Source organism: Coturnix japonica, chromosome 8 (genome assembly GCF_054131305.1).
Source record: "Coturnix japonica strain WE chromosome 8, WE-NBRP24, whole genome shotgun sequence".
In the NCBI taxonomy this organism is placed as follows: Eukaryota; Metazoa; Chordata; class Aves; order Galliformes; family Phasianidae; genus Coturnix; species Coturnix japonica.
Window position 1 is genome coordinate 17,124,875 of NC_140670.1, and position 20,656 is coordinate 17,145,530.

General features: G+C 43.5%; 1 protein-coding gene across 2 annotated transcripts; it reads left to right on the forward strand.

The window, feature by feature from the left end:
* Window positions 1–829: 829 nt before the first annotated feature.
* ZNF488 (zinc finger protein 488) lies at window positions 830–18,880 on the forward strand. Of its 2 annotated transcripts, none has more exons than XM_015866862.3 (4): window positions 830–967; window positions 12,117–12,339; window positions 15,877–16,105; window positions 17,475–18,880. In XM_015866862.3, exons 2-4 carry the CDS (start codon window positions 12,121–12,123, stop codon window positions 18,629–18,631), a joined length of 1,605 nt encoding a protein of 534 aa, XP_015722348.2. In that variant the 5' UTR covers window positions 830–967; window positions 12,117–12,120; the 3' UTR covers window positions 18,632–18,880. The 2 variants fall into 2 exon arrangements, with proteins under 2 accessions (XP_015722348.2, XP_015722347.2); XM_015866861.3 differs by having other exon boundaries at window positions 931–1,109.
* The last annotated feature ends 1,776 nt before the right edge of the window (window positions 18,881–20,656 follow it).

The following is a 20,656-nucleotide window of genomic DNA, read 5'->3' on the forward strand; positions in this document are numbered from 1 at the left end:
TCCTGAGCCCCCGGTAGATGTTGGTTCAATAAAGGCTGCGAAAATAGGAGCGCCGGAGACAGGGGCCGCAGCGGCTCAGCTCTGTTCCCTGCCGGCTGACCACAGCCACAAGGTGTTCTTTTGGGGTCGGGAGCAGCCCAAGGAGCTCAGCCCCCCCTCCAGTCCCAGCGCGGCGCGTGGAGTGTGACTCAGGATCGGTGTGAGATTACTCGTTAATTGTAGCGCAAATCCGTTCTTTCAAAAGCATTAAGGGGTTGACGTTTCTTTTGTCGATACAGGCCAGTATTCAGATTACACGGACACTAATCAAATAAGCCGGGTTATTGCCTTTGTCAACATGTTCATAAGGATTTTCTGCCAGGCGTTAAAGGCATTTATATGGACCGACATCTTTCAAAAGCAATGTTGCCGTCCGGATTTGGGGAATATTTGCTTCTGACAAGACATGTGATGGCTGTATTTGCCATACCAGCTGTGCTTCAAACCTCGAATTCCTCATTTTGCATTCCCGCATTTTGCATCCAGCCGGTGCTCTCCGTGAAGCAACAATTTTTCGAGTTTATAATGTTCGCACCGATACGCGCGGAGCCCCAAACGGCACCGCTATCGGGCGCTGTGAAGGAACACAGAGATGGATGCATCCGGAAACTTTGCCCTTTTTTCCCCCCAACTTTAAAAGAAAGTCCTCTACCCAGCGCACCATCACACCGGGGAACCTGTCCCACCTTACTCTCACGGCCCCGCTGCTGCCCGGGGTGGCTCCGCGGGCGGGGGGCGGCGGGGCCCGGGAGAAGGGGGGGCCGCTCTGGGCGGGGAGCGGAGGTGGTGTCGGGGAGGGGGACGCGGCCGTGCCGGGGCGGTGCGTGGGGTGGGGGGGCGGCCCTGGAGTGGGATGCGGGATCCGCGGGGAGGCGGCCGCAGCCGGCTGATGGGGTGAGGGCTGAGCGGAGCCCGTGAGAGCGGAGAGGTGAGAGGAGCTGCAGTGAGGGGGGCCTGGGGGCGGGCCGGCAAAGGGGGGGGGGAGGTCATGGGCGGCCGTGTTGCCGGCGGCAGAAAGCGGACGGCACCGGGTGAAGCGGGCGGCTAACGTCGGGCTGCTCTCCGGGGCGGTAAGAAGAGGGCGACGGGGGGCGGGGGGGGGAAGCGGCGCGCAGACGGGAGCGGGCGGGCCGGGCGGGCGGCTCCGAAGGTCCCCGTCCCCGGAGGAGCTGTCCGGGCAAGGCTTCGGAAGCGAGAGACGCAGCCCTCACGGCAGCCCCGCGGGGTTCTGCTCCCTCCCGGCCCCTCGCCCCAGTCCGGACCGCTCGGGCGACCGCTGCCCTTTTGGTCTCTCTCTTCTTTCTTCTGACTGCGACGGGTCGGAACCGTCGTGGGTTTGGGGTGATTGGTTAGGGTCTGATCGCTTTAAGAAATGGGCGAACTTTCTTTGGACTATCTCTCCAAGCTAATCCGTATTTCTACCCAGTGTAAAGATATCCGCGCTCCTTAGCAGATATTTCTTAGTGGTTTCGCTAAGTTAGAGACCGCTCTCGTCATCACTTGGAAATGTCACTTTGGTCTTCACGTTCATAAATCCTTCGTGGAAAGGTTTCTGTAGGAACGGAGTCGGGTACAAAGAGGGGAGGCATCGTCTTCACTTTGCGGTCGGACGGGTACTGCTGCTGGAGATGGCAGTGGAAACGTCACGGGAGCACGCGAGTTTTCACTTATTCTGTATATTCCTTGTAGTTGCTCTTGAATAAGAAGCGGTTTCATTCGTGCACTGAATTGAGGAACTCACAGACTCTTGCTGAGGAGCTGTCCCTTCTTTGTGGCTTTCAAAAAAGCCAAACGTAGGACTTGTAGCTCCCGATTCTGTCCATTAGGTATAATTGCGGATAGAAAGAGGGATTCATTTAGGCAGTAGAAAAACCGGGAGGTTGAATTTAAGGTTTATTTTTTAGGAAGTGTCTAAAGTGACACCAAATGGTTGTATGCTGTTGATGAGAAAGTGCATGAATGTGGAATTCAGGAACGTTCTGGTGTGTAAAGCAGGGCAGTGCTCTGCAGAACTCAACAGAAAAATCATCTTATTGAAAGAAAGAAAAGCTCCAGGGCCATAGAAATACTGATATAAAGTCAAAATATTACTTTAGTTTCTATTAACTGTGAGAAAACAAAATAATAATAATAATAAAGAAAAATATATTTGGTGTAAGGAATTATAGAGTGTATGGAAGATTTAGCAGAAGAAATGATTTACCTAAATCCCAGCACATCGTGTGTTTTTCCATGTCTGTAATGCTATGAATCTTTTAATATTGTTCTTTTACAGCACTTGTTATCTGTATTTGATGTTAATAAACACCTGCTCAAACAACAAAGCATATTATTGGGAAACAAATTGGTTTAGGTCAGAATTCACTTTCCTTTAAAAGATTCCTTAGCTTCAGCTCTGTGTGTAGCCATACGTACAACTGTGAGTGCAGGGTTGTATATATGTGTATGTACATTTGAGCACAGAAATTAAGGTATTAGTTTCTTGTTGATCAAATATCACATTTTATTATTTTATTTTAAATTGAGAGCTATCAAAAATGAATGTGAAATGAAAATGAACCCTAGATGTCTTGCACAGCAATCACAAAGTCATTTCTTGTAATTCATGAAAAGGATACATGAATTCGAACTGTATGAAGAGAGCAGAGACAGGTGGTGACCCTTTTCCCAAGTAACAGATGCTGCGGCATCAGTCTGGCTGCACTGGGTTGTGCTGGCTGCTCGTTTTGCAGTGTTCTCTGCCTGCAAGTGGGGAGTGGGGTTTTGTTTGTATGGATGCCTGTGTAAAGAAGAAATGTTCAGTCTCTGTGAGAACAGATGTGTCAATATGCACTGTCACAATGGACATGATAGCAGAGGGTCACCCCAATGGACATGATAGCAGAGGGAAGTTTGCGTCATTACTTTCTCTGTTCTGCTTCCCATGAAATGCTTTTGTTGCTTTAACATACGTGTTTGCTATATGCTCTTTCTGGTGGAGTGTGGGAAATAGAGGCACTTTGGGATTTGATTTCCCTCCCTTTCTGGTTGTGCCCCATAACATTCAAAATACCTGTGACATTTTTGGAGCGTTGTGCCTATTGCAGAACACTGAGCAGTGCCAGAATAGCAGAGGCAGGAGGCAGACCCAGTCTCTGAATTGACCACAGGCACAGTGCAGATTAGGAATATGAAATACACCATGCACTAAAATGAGGCTAATTCATAAGATTTACAGGCCAGCAATCCTCAAAAATGACTGGAGAGCTACAATACAGGAACCCTGTATTTTTACATCCCAGGCCTTGAAAATGCAAGATCAAAAGTAGTAGATAAAGGTAACGTGGTATGTGGGTATTGTGTAGGCTGGTGAGGGGTCAGCCCTCAAGTATAGTGCCTTATACCCCAAAAATGAAGTATTTAAAAGGCATCAGACCACTGAGCCTTAGTCATCTCCCTTTGCCTACTTGTGAATGACTCGCACATGCCAACACCATCCACCAAGACCCATTAGATCTGATGCAGTGACGGGTAGAGGGATGTGGAAATTGACAAAGAGCAAAGCTTGCTGTGGAGCTTCCTCATGAAATTCACTGGGGCAGTGCACAAACCTCTCCTGGAACTTGTTCCAGTCTTAATTATGTTTTCATCAGCCTAGATCTGGCACTGAACTTTGGACATTTCTTTCCTTAACTTCAAGTAAAGAGTGGAAATTGCATCCATGTGTTCCTGGGAGAAAAGTTCTTCCTCTTTTTCAGAGGCATCTCTGCATCTTCAGGGCACCTACTATGCATCAGGTGAGAGTCCTCTTCAGCTTTCCTCATCTCCAGAGGAAACAGCAAAGGAAATGGGAATCTTACCTTTTAATCTTTGCTTCCAAGTGGCTCCTGATCTCAGAAGGCTTGCTGAAGGCAGATGTGGAACTTGAAGTATTTACTCATTTCTAAGCAGTGGTTTTAGCTCTGTCTTCTTCATTATTCCCACTGAAGTCTGAGAAATACTTCACAATAAAAAGATTTGGCAGCTTCATGATTCACTAGGCTGGGTATCCAGCCAAGATATAATGATGGCTCATCAGGAGCTGTCAGCTTGCATTGCCTGTACTGTGTGTTTCAGGTGATGGAAGACAATCTGAAGACCACAGAGCCTTAAAATAGTAAGGGTTGGAGAGCCGCTCCCTGAAGGTACCATGAAAATAGAACAGCAAAATTGTGAGCATTCAGTGAGCTTGGAGGTCTCTGATTCAGACGAAAAAATTCCAGATAGGACTTGAACTCCACAAAGAGACAATTCCTGGAATCTCAGTGTGTGTATCAGGCTCTCTGCTCAGAGATGCCTCATGATTTTCTCATGAATGTGCAGTTTCCCTGCTTGTACCCACTATTTTGGGTGCTTGTCAAGGCAGAGTTCTGCAGCTGCTGTGCAGGAAGGTGTGTTATTTAGCTGGGGTCAGCTAAATGCTGAGCAAAACCATTTGCAAGCACCAGACTAGTTCAGCCCCAGTTTTTTTCCACTATTTTTAGACTCAGTTCACCACTGTAGCCAGCACATTCCTCCCTGATACAAAGCTGTTTTTCCTGCTGCTTCCCCCAAATGCCTAGTGCAGGTAAACTGAGCTGCCTCAGAAGTGAAGGGGATATAGTCAGAGCAGCAGCACTAGAGATACTCACAGGATAGCCCGCTGTAGCCTGGGTAAGAAAAATCATAGGTCTTACTGGCATTTAGTTTATCACTGCTAATTGAATTCTTCTTTTTACTCTTTGTGGATTGGAAGTGGCACATTGGCAGGAGCAGGCCTTACTTAAACCAGATGATCCTGATCTCTGTGCAGAATTGTTGTTGGAATTCCAATTTGCCATTAGTGAAACCAGAAGGATGAAAAAGGATACTTAAAGCTCAGGAATTCAGTGAGTACCATCTACATGCTATTTCTTGAAAATAAACAGGATGTCAGGCTCAAGACTCAGAATGTGACACATGCTTAGTTTTCTCTTACAGCCAGCAGCACTTCATCCCTTTCCAAGCTCATCCTAGACTTTGATGTACTCCACTTGGGATGAAAGACCTCCTTGAGGGGCAACAAGCCCACAGCTTGGTGTAGCTCAGCCAGGCTGGGAAAGGCAACACATGGTAGCAGCAGCTGCCTCATATCTCCATATCCATTTGGATGGCTTCATGCATACAGGCTTCTCAGCAGCAAAGGTATGAAGGAAAGGCTCTGGGCCCCAAAGGAGAGATTCCCAGACCTGGCCAGGTCTGACGCACAGAATACTTTGCTGTGGCAGTGAGCTAAAGGAAACAGATTGCTTAGATTTTTTTTTTTGTGCTTTAAGAGGACCTCCTCAGTTCGTGGTTTTATGGATTTAAGAAGCAAGTTGCAGATTGTTTCAGCATTTGTTTGGGGGTATTTGGAATTATTTATCATATCTTTCAAAACAAAAATTCTCCTTTTTTTTTTTTCCCTTTGATTTCCTGCCAGCTTTTTTTTTTTTTTTTTTTTTTTTTTTTTTTTTTTTCCCAGTTCTAGCTTTGATTCTTCTTTAAAATTCACAGCATAAGTAAAAGAGAAGGAAACTCTGTGCAGAAGGAAACCAAATGTACGAAACCCAAGTGGATTTTCTCAATTTTTCATCTCTGATTCTCCTGGAATTCCCCTCATGTGTTAAGAATCCTTAGTTCCTTGCAACAACAGAAAATGATAAATGCTGCAGACAGAAGCACTCTGTCTGCATCAGCTCAGTTCTTCAATATCTGTAGATTATTGTGCATGACAATGCATGTCTGATCACAGATTCCTCAGGCTGACAGACCTTCTGAAATCAAAAGGGGTTTGGGCAGTGGCCACAGGAGTGCCAGGTTATATGCTCCAGGGAAAACACTGTCAGTCCTGTGAGTAGAGAGGAGGAGTAAGTTAAAAGGAGAAGGGAGTGATGGTTCCAGTGCTTGATTGTTTATTTCAGTTCTGCCAACATGGCAAGTGCAGGGCTCTACAATTCAAATTAATCCCTGCTTGGGAGGCTGGTCAGAGTAGATGTAAAAATGGCTTTGGAGGGTGGGGTAGTGCTCCCCTGGGTCAGATCCTCCAAATAACTTTTATGAATATCTTTGTGGGTTCTTTCTTTTTTTCTCTCTTCCTTTTCTCTTTTTTTTCTTTCCTTCTTTCTTTTTCCATAGTAGGATGACTGATTCAAAAGGGTTGTTGCTATGTGCATATTACACCACACTGAAATAAAACGTGAAGGTGAAATTAAAGAAGCTGCTGGCAGGTATTTCTATCAAATTCATTTCAGAGAATCAATCATTATGAATCCTTTCCATTTATGATTGAGAAGAGCTGAACTCACTAAGCAAGTTCTGGTTGAAAACTTCCCCTTCTTGCAAAGATGGCTTCATTGTTTCATTCATACCTGCACACCTTGCAAGGCTACCACATCTTTTGTGATCACCACCTAGAAAAGAGTGATGCCACAGTTCAATGTTATCACTGTGGCAAGGAGAACTGGGCCCAGTCCTATGACAATATGTAGCCAGGGAGTCTGTGTTCCAAGCAGTTTCTATGCTTGGGATTTTTCAGGCATTCCTTAGAAGAGCTTGCAGTGACATCTGAAGGCCATGTGGTAGAAAATCAGGGATCTGAAAACCTGCTCATAGCTATTCATAGGCTCTTCTCTCACTTTTCTATAGAAGCATGTTCTTGTCACAAGCTGTGGAAGCTGCTTTAGTGTTTCTCAGGAGTTACTGTTTCTTTGGGCTCTGCTGTCTGTTCTGTCACTGCCCTTCTACTTGAGAATTCAACTCTGGTGGTCCAGAAGTGGTCCAAGCATGATCACCACAGCTGTGTGAGAGCTTTGTTGCACTCCCCCATGCTGAGCACAAACTTGCAGGCAAGCTAAGTCACATCTTACAGAGCAAGTTCCAAATGGTTCCTGTATGGTGACAATAATGAAAAGATGGTGGTGGTAAATATCCAAAAGGTTATTTACAGGAAAAACTCACCTGTATGAAAGCCTTCAGTCTGCTGGGAACCACTGAGGCAATCATCACCAAGGAGAAATCTCCAAGAGATGCTGCCTTAGTGGTGGTCAGCCCTTAAATGAGGTCTAGAGGAGGCTGAGTCAAGCTCCACCCCTTCTGGGTGCACAGCTAAATTACTCTCACCTGCGCTCCCACAGCTGACCCAACACTTGCCTCAGCTGATTAATCAGAGGTTCAGGCTGTGATTACCAATTCCCCATACAGTTCCTTTAAAGAAGTACAGGAAAACAACTGGAATGGGTCTTAGTAAGGGAGAAAGGGATTGTGTTTTAATCAGGCTGCTCTGCTAACTGGGTTAATTGAGCATGGGTTCACAGAAGTCTTTTGTAGACATAAAGAGGGGAAAGGCAAAATATTGGAACTGTATCTTCAAAGCAAACTGCTAGAAACACCTGCTAAATCACACTGGAATTTGCCAGGAGGAAGGGGGTGCAAATACTTCTGACAAATATAGGCAAAGCAAGCCTACAGCATCATCACTTGAGTGGTCAGGCACTGGAATAGCCTGCCCAGGGAGGTGGTGGAGTTGCCATCCTTGGCAGTGTTCAAAAAGTGCCTGGATAGGGAGCTAGGTGACATGGTTTAGGGGTTTCCTGTAGGTATGGTAAAGGGAGGACGGTTGGACTAGATGACCTTATAGGCCATTTCCAACCTTGTGATTCTATGATTCTGACTTTGTAGCGCCATAGATTTGATATAGACTGTCCCCAAACCACCAGGCTGAACCTTTTTTACTAACAATTTGTGTACTGCTTCTGGAAGCAAGCAGACTGGGAGCAGTTGCCATGAGCAACATCTATTTCATGTGCTTCTTGATGAAGCATCTACAACTGCATAGTCCATAGGGAGCTGCCTGCCCATAGGTACTTGTTGTTTGACAGATCTGTCATGCTTCTCAGAAATAAAGATGCAAAATTCATCACTCAGGGACATGGTATATGTGTATCAGATAATCTCTGGGGAATGAAGAGTCCATTAAACTGCAAGTCCCTAAACTCATCCATATGAAAATTCGCATCTGTGACAGATAGAATATGGAGAGTACCCCATGTCTAACAGGTGATCTGACTCTAATGTCCTACTAATGCACTATAAATATTCAATTTATGTCACCATTTCAGACGTGTGTGTGGGTGAGCCCAGAGGAATAGGAACTGCTTATGCAGAACATGATCGAGAGCAGCAGGATTACATTGTATGAGGGGGATCGTATCTCTAGGAGGCAATGGCACTCTCAGCATTGCCTGTTTGAGGCAAGGGTGTCATTGCTTGCACAATACAGAGCTGAAGATGTGACCTTCACAAGGAGATTTATGACAGAGTTCTGTCAACTTTGCCATGCAGCAGAGGAGTGAGTTTGTCAGATGCACAAGACAGTGAACAAATCTGTGAGAAATGAGAGTGCAGAAGAATGGCTTCTCCTTAGAGCAGTCAGCCAAAATGTGGAAATTGGTAACACAAAACAAACATGATTTTAATGTCATGTGTCTTCACCTGTATGTAATGCTTGTCCCGATGGCATAGAAAAACATTGATGAGGGTTTTTAGGTCTCTGAAAATGAGTTGTGTGCAGCTGCTATTCCTTGAGTACTGGAGTGAGGTGAGAAGAGGATATCTCCCAAGGTAAGGGCCAGAGGCAGTGGTGTCTGAGGAGCATAGAAGGATGAAAGATGGACTGTATGGCCAGCTTGGGAAAAGAAGTGGTTAAATCATCAGTAGGAGTTCCATAATTCCAAGTGGTTGCAGATGTATGTGCATCAAGGAGAAAAGGGAGTAGTGACTATACTGCAGAGGTGTAGGCAGCAATGACAGGAAGCTGACTGAAGAAAATGAAGGCCTGATGCCAACCTCAAGAGTTCCTGGTATTTTAGGAAAAAATAAAAATAATCCATTATGTGAAATCTGGAAGAATTCTCAGTTGTGATCATTTTCTCTATCCTTTGCTCCCCTTGAAGAATGTGAGCAATTCACCTACTTCAGTCTGCCAAAGCTAACCAACCAGTCTGTGAACCATCACCACTTCTCACTGCAGCTCCCATTAATAATCATAACTTCATTCAGACCATTGGCAAGGATGTGAAACACATTGGGTCTGGATTTGGAATTAAGCAAGAGCTCCTGTGCTGCTGCCCCTTTGTCTGAAGCCTCAGTGTTATGCCGAGATGTTTCACTAGGTGGTGCATTCAACTAAGTATTTGATCTTCCTGCACAGAAAGCTGCCGCAGGGCAGCTCCCATTGCTCTGTACCAGTGATTTTTCCTCTTTGCAGCTTTTCCTGCTGTGTGGGAGAAGAATGTGACCATCTCTGTCACTTGGGGGATTGTTTTGTCCATCAGATCTACAACTAATTCACAAGTCACTTAGAAAACAAGCAAAACACAAAGGCTTGTTGAATTTGATATATGCTTGACTTTGGATGGAAGAAAGATATGTTAGTGATCTGACACACCTTACTGGCTTCTATTTCCTTCATCCTTTCAATTCAGAAGAATTTAATGGAACAGAAGGTGTGCATGTCTTGATTTATTTGCTCCCCGAAGTAAGGATTATCTGCAAGAAGCTCAGTGGACAGCAAGGGCAGGCAGAGGCTGCTGCACCTGGGAATGATTTCCACCCTTCCTTTAGGGCATGTGGAAGCCCTTCAGCACTCAGGACTGGGGGCAAGACCAGGGGCATCAGGCAAGTGGCACGCACTGCACTGCCAATGGCTGCACTGGCACCAAGGAATGTAGAGCAGTCATGCTGGAGTTTTGCATCCATCCTGTGGGCAGCAAAAACCAAGTGGAGAGCAGTGCTGAGGCCTGTCCTGCTACTCTATCAGTCGCTCTTTGGACATCTGTTCTGGCAGAAATCACTAGGTGGTGGTGTTGCACATAAATCCTAGACTTGGTATCCACACACAGTCAGTTTTTGGAGAAATGGTTCTTGTCATGCTGGGGTTTGTGGTCACAGTTTAACACCTGCTGAAACAATGAAAGGTACTGGGCAGCAGGAGCTGGCTGTAAGCAGGTCCAGTGTCCTTCAAGCCCAGGATCCATGCTTCTGTGAGGATTTCTGGAGGAGGTCAGGACAGCACACTGCCAGAGACCCATCCCCTTCTGACATGGATGTACTCACATGCAGCATCCTCAGCAATGTCCTCACTGCAAATTCAGCCGTGAGAGCCTCAAAGAAAATAGAAAATTTGGTTTCCTCTAATGGGACACCAAGGTAGCCAATGCTCAACACTCTCTCTATATACGGAGAATTTTGGATGAATTAGAAAGGAGAACCTTAGTGAGAAGATTTGCCTTCTGAGGTTGTATGTGAATAAGTAAAATAATGCTGAATTAAAAATTTCCCAAATGCAGACTATTAGAAAAGAGATTGTTTCAGCTTGTAAGTTGTTTCTAAGTGCTTTCTTATGCAGAGGTACATTGAAGCATTATAGGTCTCAAATTTATTTTTTGCATTATTATTATTTTAAAAATATGGCCTCACTCCATTTGCTAAAAAACAGCACAGCTTAAACTGAAACATACAAACATAGGAATGCATTGTGCTTGCTTAGGCAGATCCTGCACTGTACTGATGTGCACAAAGAAGACACCATTTTGTACTCACACTAATAGTGACTTCAGCAGGTTATTGGGAAACCAGACAATGAAACTCATCAGTAAGTGAAAGCAGAGTCCTGTTCCATCCTCCTCTTAAGGCCTAATCTCTGTCAAGTCAGCTGACATTTTTTTACCCTTTTACCTCCTACTCTTTGTCTTGCTTGTCTGTTTTAGACCTTCATCCTTCAGAGATTCACTACTTTCTGCATATGTGAACATGCATTTACATATTTCCAGGGTGGGGGCTTAGACCTTGCCTATGAGGTGGAAATTATTCTGAATTAACGATACTGATTTAGAAACTGATTTAGTTAAATCAGTGTGACTCTCCTGAGCATTTATATCACTTCAGTTTAAGTCATGAGTCATTGAGTAACAAATCAATTCTGCTGGCAGCGAGTGAGAAAGATTAGACTGGATCTTCAGCCCTTCTATCTTGGTATTTATTAGGCTAAGGCCTCTTCAGGGCTTGTTGCTGTTCTCTTTAATTTTCTGTGCCTAATGGACCTGATCCATCTCTTGATGACATAAATTAGGGTTTTTCCATGACGTCCAGCTGGGAGCAGGAGGTGGCAATATCTTTATTAAAAACCTAGAGAAGCTCAGAATGGCAAAGAACACAAAACTACCTCCTCGCTGCATACACAGATCTTGGATTGAGGAGTGTAATGCAGAAATAGCCTCTGCACTAAAAAGATTTAATATTTGACATTCTGGGCAAGAAAATTCAGTCTCCGAGCACACCAATCTCTTCTAATCTTATGCTAAGGGTATAACCACAGCAAGAGTCATAATCTGATTTGATTTTCCTAACAACAGCTAATAACTACTATCTTAAGTACATTCTGGGAGGGGAAGGATATAACCCTTGTGTCAGTCTACACAGATTCTGTACATTCAGTTTGAACAGACACTCATTTTACTCCTGGTTGTGTACCTGAGTACTTAGACTGATGTCACACTTCCAAATTAAAGATCGTGGCTTTTTCAAAACCAATCTCAGATACCATCTGCTTTTTTTTTTTTTTTTTTTTTTTAATTGTTGCTGTCCTTCTCATCTTTCTTCACAGTTCCACAAACTACCAGTAGTAAGTAAGAGGTTATCTGAGAATTTACTGAAGAAGAGTATACAAAATTCCACTGGATGAAAATTTAGCTTACTGTTTCCAAATGTTTCTTATTCCTGGCCATCAGGAGTAGCAGTACTGAGCAGCTGGGCTCCTGGACAGTCTGACTATTCCAGAAAAACATAATCAACTTGTTTACAAATCTCATATTCTGGTTTACTACAAAGTTGTTTTCCCTTTCTGAACAAGATGTTAACAAAGCTGTAAAAACTCTAACCAACAATGCTTTGGCATGCTTTCACAATTCACCTGTAGTTCCTGGAAGCCTTTATATTTGAAGTAGTGATGCCTCCTTCCATTAACATCTGCATTCCAAGTGTAACTTCTTGTTATTTTACAGGTTTATGATGGAACTCACATCTTTGCCTAAATTCCTTTGGACAAGTGACAACAAACTTCTGCATCACCATTTTCCGGATATACTGGCTACTGTTCACACCACACAGGACATTCCTGAAGAAGCTGTTTTTGGCCCATGCATGCTGCAGAACACCCTGCTGGACACTGTAGCTTTTATTGCCCTCAAGTGTTCTGATAGACGGACCATCCACTATGTGTTTAAGGTGGGGGAAAAGCGGTGCTTGGTGCTAGACAGTGTTACACTGTCCTTCAGGGTTACACCATCCTGACTTTGTAAGGGGTAGATTTTTACTCTGTTCAGCACAGCTAACAGCTTCTCCAAAAAGCAGCCAACATATTGCTTATTTATGGGCTGCAGACTGAAGGGGACCTCAGTGAAAACTGTTGCCTCTGCAAGAAGAATCATAGAATCACAAGGTTGGAAAGGACCTATAAGATCATCTAGTTCAACTGTTCTCCCTTTACCATACCTACAGAAAACCCTTAAACCATATCTCCTAGCTCCCTATACAAATACAAAATTCCATTTTTGTGCTTGAGATTGATGACCTGCTTTCAGTACTGACTGCAAGGAGGAGGGAAGAGGGATGAATAGTTTTGCATTTTCACTTAGCCCACTTGTTCTTTGCATGGAGAAGACCCATGGGATGCTTACTAGGAGGCACTGTAAATCTGATTTTCTCAGTTACCCATGAAAGTAAAATCACAATTGGCAGTGACTTTAGCATGATCCATAGAAGATGTGAATCAGGCAGTCAGCCCACAGATTCTTCAGGTAGCCACATCCTACTGCTATTAGTACACAGATATGCTGAAGTTACCTTAGGTATGTCTGCATTGCATCTGCTCTTTGCTGTCACCGCAGGAAAGCCACAGAGTTGGAGCTGTGAAACAAAAGGAACCATCATGCTGGAGAGGACAGGAGCCCCAGAACGGTGATGGAGTGAATGCAGGGAGTGTAATCTCAAGCTTCAGTTCCCAAATAATTGGTTCTGTAGCCACTGTTCATTATAGCATTTTCATTTGGACATTCGTTTCTCCTCTTGACATTTTATCTCCACCTTCAGGGTCTTGGAGTGCATTTCAGTCACTATCAGTCTAGATGAAGACAGGGACATAACGTTTGACATCATGAAGAAAGAACAGTTTCTAAGTTTTCCGTAGTTTAGAGGGAAATTTCAGGCAGAAAACGCAGTATGGAAGATGCATCTATTGGGAGATACCTGTTTAATGTTTTTTGGTTTCTGTTTGATGTTTTTTGGTTTAAACAAATCAACAAATAGACAAAGAGGCTTCAGGCTTTTGCTGCTTGTTCATTTGAGTCCCCGGCACAAATTAGCCTGCTCAGGCCTCAAAGGGTTTCTACATTGGAACAGCCCTCCAGCGGGAGGCCTTTAGTGTTTTGCTGCATATGAGTTAGGAGTTGTTATGAAGCTATATAGGTGGAATAATACAAGCATATAGTTGTAATTACAGAGTAAATGGATAGCCAGAGGATATCTAAGATAAGACTCACCAGTGCTGAGACTTTCAGCTGAGATGGATACTCACCAATGTCAAGGCTCATCACAAAAACCCCACAAAAGAGCAGTCTCCAGAAAGAGATACTGCCTTAATGGTGGTCAGCCCTTAAATGGGATCTAGGAGAGGTGGAGTCAGACTCCACTCCTTCACCTGTGCTCCCGCAGTTGCCTCAGATGGTTAATCAGAGGTTCAGGCTGTGATCAACAGTTTCCCTTACAGAAGCCATGACACTGAATGTCTGAATTGACTCTGTTCTCTGTCTTTGTTAGTGAAGGCATCAAACTGTGTGCAAGTAGCTTTTTCAGAAGCGGTCCTTGGCCTCATATCATGTTTGCTACTCAAAATTAAAACTAAACCTTCCAGAAATCAGGAACTATTGTTTAGCTTGCAACTCTGTGTGCAGACAATTAATTAATGATACAATCATGATGACACAACATTGTTGTGGCACTGAGGGGAAAACAATAATTGGGGCTTGATATGCTGGCTACAGTAAAAACACAGGGATAAAGGATAAGCTGGATTCTCTGCAGATGAATTTCATGCTCATCCAAGTTCAGCAGCAATTCAGCAAGGCTTTGGAGAATATAATTTCCAAAAACATTTTCATCTTCTTAGGCTTTTATGTTTAGTTCAAAAGAGAGCTCTGTTTTTTCTCTCATCTACTTGGAGGCCCTAATTTGAGCTCATTGAGCCAATTTGTATGCTTGGGCAACCATTGGCACAGGTGGTTCTTTCCAGCAAATGCTTTACTCCAGCGAAGAAATTCGTCCTTTATAAAACCTATCCTTCCTACTGACTTCCTCTGTCCCTTGTAGTTTTTCATGCTTTTGCCTTCTGCATCCAAGGAGCAGCCTTATTCTTACCTTTCTTCTTCAGTGTGTGTCAGGGAAGTCAGACTACTTTCATAGCCTGTTGGGCTGTAAAACCCTTCCCTCATGTGTGGATGCAAAGGGTTCATCTGAGGGATTGCCATACCAGGGAGAGGGAAAGCTGAAGTGGGCTCACACTTGAAGCTGAGTGCACTCAGGTCTACTGTTCTGCCCTTGATTCCTCCTGTGAGCTCTTTCCGATTCTGCCCTGGAGGTCTGGTTCCTGGAGGAGCTGTGTTCTCTTTGACTTTGGTTAGAGCTCCGGGTGGGTTCTTGGTATTTCTGAAATACAGAAACTAATAAATGACAGCCTCTGTCATAGCTATTAATCGCAACCACTCTGTCTGTGGGTGGGTGTGCTCGTGTTACTGTCAGACTTCAGGATTTCTCAATCACTGTTAATTACCATGGTGTTCAGAGAAAACCAGTTACAGGGCATGAAATTTATTTTCTCCCTCATACTAAATAGCTTTTATACTAATGGTCTTTAAATGTTTCCTTCCATATCCAAGAGACTACTATAGTCATACTTTTCTTGGTAGGTAACAGATTGAGTTAAAAACAGAAAAATAAATAACCTAGATACTGTTTCTGATACAAAACACCAAGGAATGGCCATCCTGCAATTAGTGGAAAACAAAGAGCTATACATTGCTTGGGGTGAAACTTGGATCATACTTGTCATTAGACATTTTTCATTTCCAAACTTCTTCCTTTCAAAACAATGACTTAGTGCTTCAAAAATTAGTTGAGGCTTTTTATGTGTGTAAATGTTGCCCTTGATCACCCTGTGTTTCGGCCTCCCAGCTATGAAAATCTTCCCCATCTTTCAAACACTGCAGAGGACATAGTTCTGCTGTGGTAAACACCAAGGAAAAACCTATAAAGAAATAAATCATTCCCCATTCAAAGCAAATGCAATCAATTAAATAAGATGGGAGCCACACACTGAACAATGAAGGCAAAAACAAATGTTTTACAGTTACATTATTTCCAGAGCATGGTCAACCTGCCACTAAAGGACTCAGTAGCCCTGTGGAGAAAAGCCTTGTTGTGACTGAGAGCTGTGTTGTAACATGTATATGGAAGGAAATTTTAATTTGAGCAATAGACTTAATATTGGGTTGTTAACTCCCGATCTTTCTCCCCACCATGACTTTGGTCACAAATGTATATGGGTATGGACTGGGGTCACTGTTTTGGCTCAGACTCTGTGTGAAGCAGAAAAAAAGACTTTTTTTTTCTCTCTCTTTTTATTTTTTATTTTTATTTTTTGAATTTGTTGGATGTCTATTTTGGTTCCCAGAACTTGAAACTTCCCTCTTTTTCTGTTCTGTCCCGCAGGTAGACGTCGCATCTGTGCACAGTCCTACAGGGCTGCCTTGGATGAGGCTTGTACAAGCAGCTGCCAATAGCAAGGAGCAGAATTTGGAAGCTTACTTAGAAAACAGTCAGTTATATTATCGCTCTACCAGGAAAATCAACAAAGATGAGGAGCTGCTTGTCTGGTATGATGAAGAGCTTTCCAGACTCTTGGGTTTCAATGAGATAAAAGCTCAGAGTCCTCAGAATGGTAAGTACCCGACTCTGGCTCTGCAGAGGTCACTCAGGACTTTTATTTAGTATGTGCTGATCCTGTAATACAGGAAATAAAAGCTGTCTAAACCCTCAGCAGTTAAGAGGCCAGACCTTCTGTTTTGGAGTTTGAGCTGGAGGCAGAGAGCATGAAGAAATTTGCTTCAAAATTTGATCTAGTCAAAGTAGAAAAAACATTTTTCTACATTCCCTTTGCTGGAATTAAACATAATTTATATAGCTTTGTTTTTATAGCTATAGGTTTGTTACTTTATGTGATATACAAACAAATACTTGTTATTACAATTTTAGCATTAAATTAATATAGGTATTTTCATAGCAGATACCCTCTAAATCATTTTAACTGATTTCAGCATGTTCTGTTAGCTTCTATGTAGACAGACAGTATCATCCCTGTAAATTTACCAGGGCAAAGTGCTATCTGCACAAGAAACACTGTATTTAGATGGAAGACTTGAAACAAGCAGTGGTAATGCTGTCATACAGTAAGTTCAGCTTCTGTTGTTTGGGAAGTTGTCTATACCATACTAAACCTACAGCTCAGGTTTTTGCAATTCTCCCCAGCCAATCTGTGAACTTTTCTACATACCCCAGACCTCAGGAGTTCTCTGCCATCATTTGCATTTATAAACTGCTGCATGTTGTGGAATACTGGAGCACAGATGCTGTTCACAGTGGTTAAGATGCTTGATACATTTCTTGGTCATTGAGTTACATCCTATCCAAAGGCCAGAAAGAGATGGTATCGTGCCAATGCATGTTCTCATTCATCCTGCTCATGATTGACATTGTTTCACATTGAATATTTTCTATGCCACAGGCATCTATGCCTTGAGACATAGAGCAGTTTGCCAAATGAACATGAATAAGAGCTTCAGGTATTAGCATCAAATGATTTGTAAAAAGTACTAAACTTTCAGAGTACCCCCTGCAGAAATTAGAGGCTTGTGCCAAAGTCTTTTAGGCCAGCTCTAGTCCATCTCATCGCATGAGTGCAGAGAAATAAACATTTGGCCTGTATTAAAAATGGTGAGTGCAGTGGTATGGTCCCAAAGTTTGTATGGTTTTATCTAGACTATTGCATACTGGCAATTTTACCAAATTCAAACATGGCTGGAGGGGCTGAATGGAAGCATTTCTGCAAATAGCACATGGAAGCAAACAGACCTGAACCATTTTCCATAACAGCAAGGTATCTCACTCTGGCTTTAGCTTTACCATGTATCACCTTGTATGGCATAAGGGATGTTTTTGTATTTTTGTTTGTGTCAGTGACATGGTCAGGATCTGCATCCATCCACTATTCTAACTTTGCGAAACTCATAATCTGTTGTCTATTTCTGCAGAGATGAGATGCCAAGAATGCAATCGAGTCTTTAAAGGTGAGCATTCCTATCTGTCCCATGTCCGCTTCCTGTGCGTCCCAGAGAAGAGTGCCCTGCTATGGAGGAACTTCCAGGCTGAAAAAGGCACCTTAGTAGAGCAGACCACAAATTTTCATAGCCTGGCAAAGGATCTAGAGGTCAGAATGACAGCTCACAAAGGTGATGCCCATGGTCTCACTGGAGAAAAGAGAGCAAAATCAGAAGAGGCTGAGAACAACAGGAGCAGGAAAACAGTGCTGTTGGAGAAAACAAACAATCTGAGTGAGGAACATAAATGTGGAAGCAAGGAAGAGGCTGGAGGAGATCATGCACCAGCTGGTTCTTTCTGGAAACCCAGTTCAGGGAGGCAGTCAGCTAGAAAGGAGGCTTTCGAGCAGAAGCAGAGTGCTTTCACTGAGGTCAGGAGGATGAAGGAGAAGCTGAGGAATGAGAGACCCAAAGAGTCAGACCAGGAGGATGGCACAGCTCTCGCTGGTAAGGAGCAGGTATCAAAGGAAATGTTGCTGAACTCCTCTGGTAGTGCATTCTCCTTTGTGTGGCCCACCAGAGGCCGAGGAGAGCAGAAGAGTGCTTTCAGCAAGCCCAGTAAGCGTCTTGCAGAAAGAGCGGCAATAAATTCTTATCCCACGAGTGAGTCACCAAAGAGCCTGGAGGAGCTGTCTGGCTTCATCACCACTACAGACATCATGTGCTGCAGCACTCTTCTCAGTTCCAAGTTCTTTGTCAATGATTTGTGTAATGCTCAGATGCTGCAGACTAGCATCATTCGGGGAAATGTTTTCCCATATTCCTCAGAACCGTGGCACAAGCAAGCAGGACAGTTACAGAATACGACCACTACTTCATCCTCCACCTCCACCTCCTCCTCCTTGACTCTTCTTCCCCCCACCTTCACGTCCTTTGGAGTGGCTGCCCAGAACTGGTGTGCCAAATGCAACCTGTCCTTTCGCATGACTTCTGACTTAGTCTTCCACATGCGGTCACATCACAAAAAAGAATACTCCTCAACTGAATCCCAGAGCAAGAGGAGACGGGAAGAGAAGCTCACGTGTCCCATTTGTCATGAGTACTTCCGAGAACGCCATCATTTATCCCGGCACATGACTTCTCACAATTAGACCTGTGCAGATGGATCTCACCAAGGGACTGGGCAGGTTGGGTAGAGTAGGGGGACATCATTCACTTGTATCCATTTCATTTTTGCGTTTACATTAATTTCTTACAGAAAATTGCTGTTTACAGTAATTTAAAATAGATGCTTTGGAAAAATATAAAATGTTTACAAAAGCCTGAGTGGGTTGTAAGTTTTGGAAATTCAGCCTGGCCCTTGTCAATTTATTTTTGAGGAAATAAAATTGTGAAATGAATGCGCATCCAGTATTAATTTGCAAATGAAGTTTGGGGACAAAGGTATCATTTTGCAGACAAAATTTGCTTTGCTTTTATTTGATGCGCCGGTGTCTGTGCTGTACAAAGTACGCACAGAAGCAACAACCCCTTCTCTGAATGTGGAATCTGAAAATCTATATGCTTGTTTACAAAAAGAAACAAATTTACTGTTTGAATCAGCTGTGGCAACTTCTCACTCAGTCTGAGCTGAGTTCTAAGCTCTGCCACTGTTGAAACAATGTATACAAAATCAGATCAGTCCGCATCTGCCCCAGATTCTTCCCAGAGGTGGGCTTGCAAGATCTATGTGACTTCTGTAGACAAGCAGGTCTGATAGGAGCAGGGTTTCACTCGTGGATTTCAGTGTATGGATATGATAAAGAAAGCAGCTGGGGTGCTTGAGATACTGCTAGTACATGCTAGATAGAACCTGCATTCTGCATTCTGGCTGGTAGTTTCTGTTCTGCTGACAGCTAGAAGAGGAATGTCCTTCACAAAACAACACAGATGTTCATGAATTGCGCTGGATGAAACAATTTCTATCATCTGGTTTCTACATTGGCTGGTTCCAGATGTTTTAAAGAAGATGCCAAAGCCTCTCTGTAGCCAGTCCATATGTGTTGTTTTTCTGTTGTCTCCTTTAGTTTGTGTTCTGCTTAGACTCAGATGCAGATGAGTTTATATTACTCAGGAGGGGGTTTTGGGGGGGTGGGGGCTGTGTGGAAGAAAGCAGCATCCATGCCTGTTGTTACTGCAGCTCATCTAATTAGGCTTTCATTACTTCTTAAATCCAGTTAGGAACTTACTCTTGGTAGTCTATGACAACATGTTCTTCAAGTTAGCATTTGTCTCTTTCATATGATAGGTTTTTTTAAGGTTGTCTCCTGGTTTTGTGGCCAGTCTCTGTGCCTCATGTGCTATTATTCCCTTTCAGATAATGATCAGAAGCTGCTCATTTCACAGCTAAGAGTACCTCTGGGATTTGTATAGAAGACCGCAATATGCTCCTTATTACTCTTCATGCCAATGATATGGTCCGGTGTTTGCAGCATACTGGACAGAAGTTTTCACTGAGTTCCTATGACGATGCTTAGGTTGATAATTCAAGTATCAGAAAGGAAGTAAAGACATCTGAGTGACAAAAGACAGCCCAAAAGTCTTAGGCTGTCAGTTGGGATCAACGTATTATCCTTACTGTCACCTCTTGGGAGATTTCTTTAAGCCAGGAAACTGTATTCTTCCCAATATACTGCTGTTCAACATTAACACATGGCTGTTCCCTATTAGCATAAACATTTTACATATTGTCAGCCAACCACTAGCTGTGCACCCCAACTATATTTCCCAACATAAAGTGATTAAATCTTTTCATGTCTTCTGAATTCAAAGACATAGTGTATTGAGACTGGAGGTCTGTCTGGATTGTAATACAGCTTTCCATGTCAGTGGTGGAAGCTCTTTCACCAGAGTCATTAAAAACCAACGGGAACAAAAGCTTTGAAATCTGTAGCACAGGGAACAACCTTGCACTGAGAAGGACATGATGTGGTTTCCTCCTAATCTTTCAATCTCTATTTTGTGTCCAGTAACGTTCACTGTGTAAAGGATATATTTATGGCAAGATTTCACAGGCCAAATTTCACTCCATCTGGTTTTGTTTGGGTGCCAGCCAGTTTACTGTGAAGTCGGTGTCCATGAAGTGTAAGAAAAGACTCCATGTTGTAGCTGCATTCATATGGGGTTAGGGTTGTAGT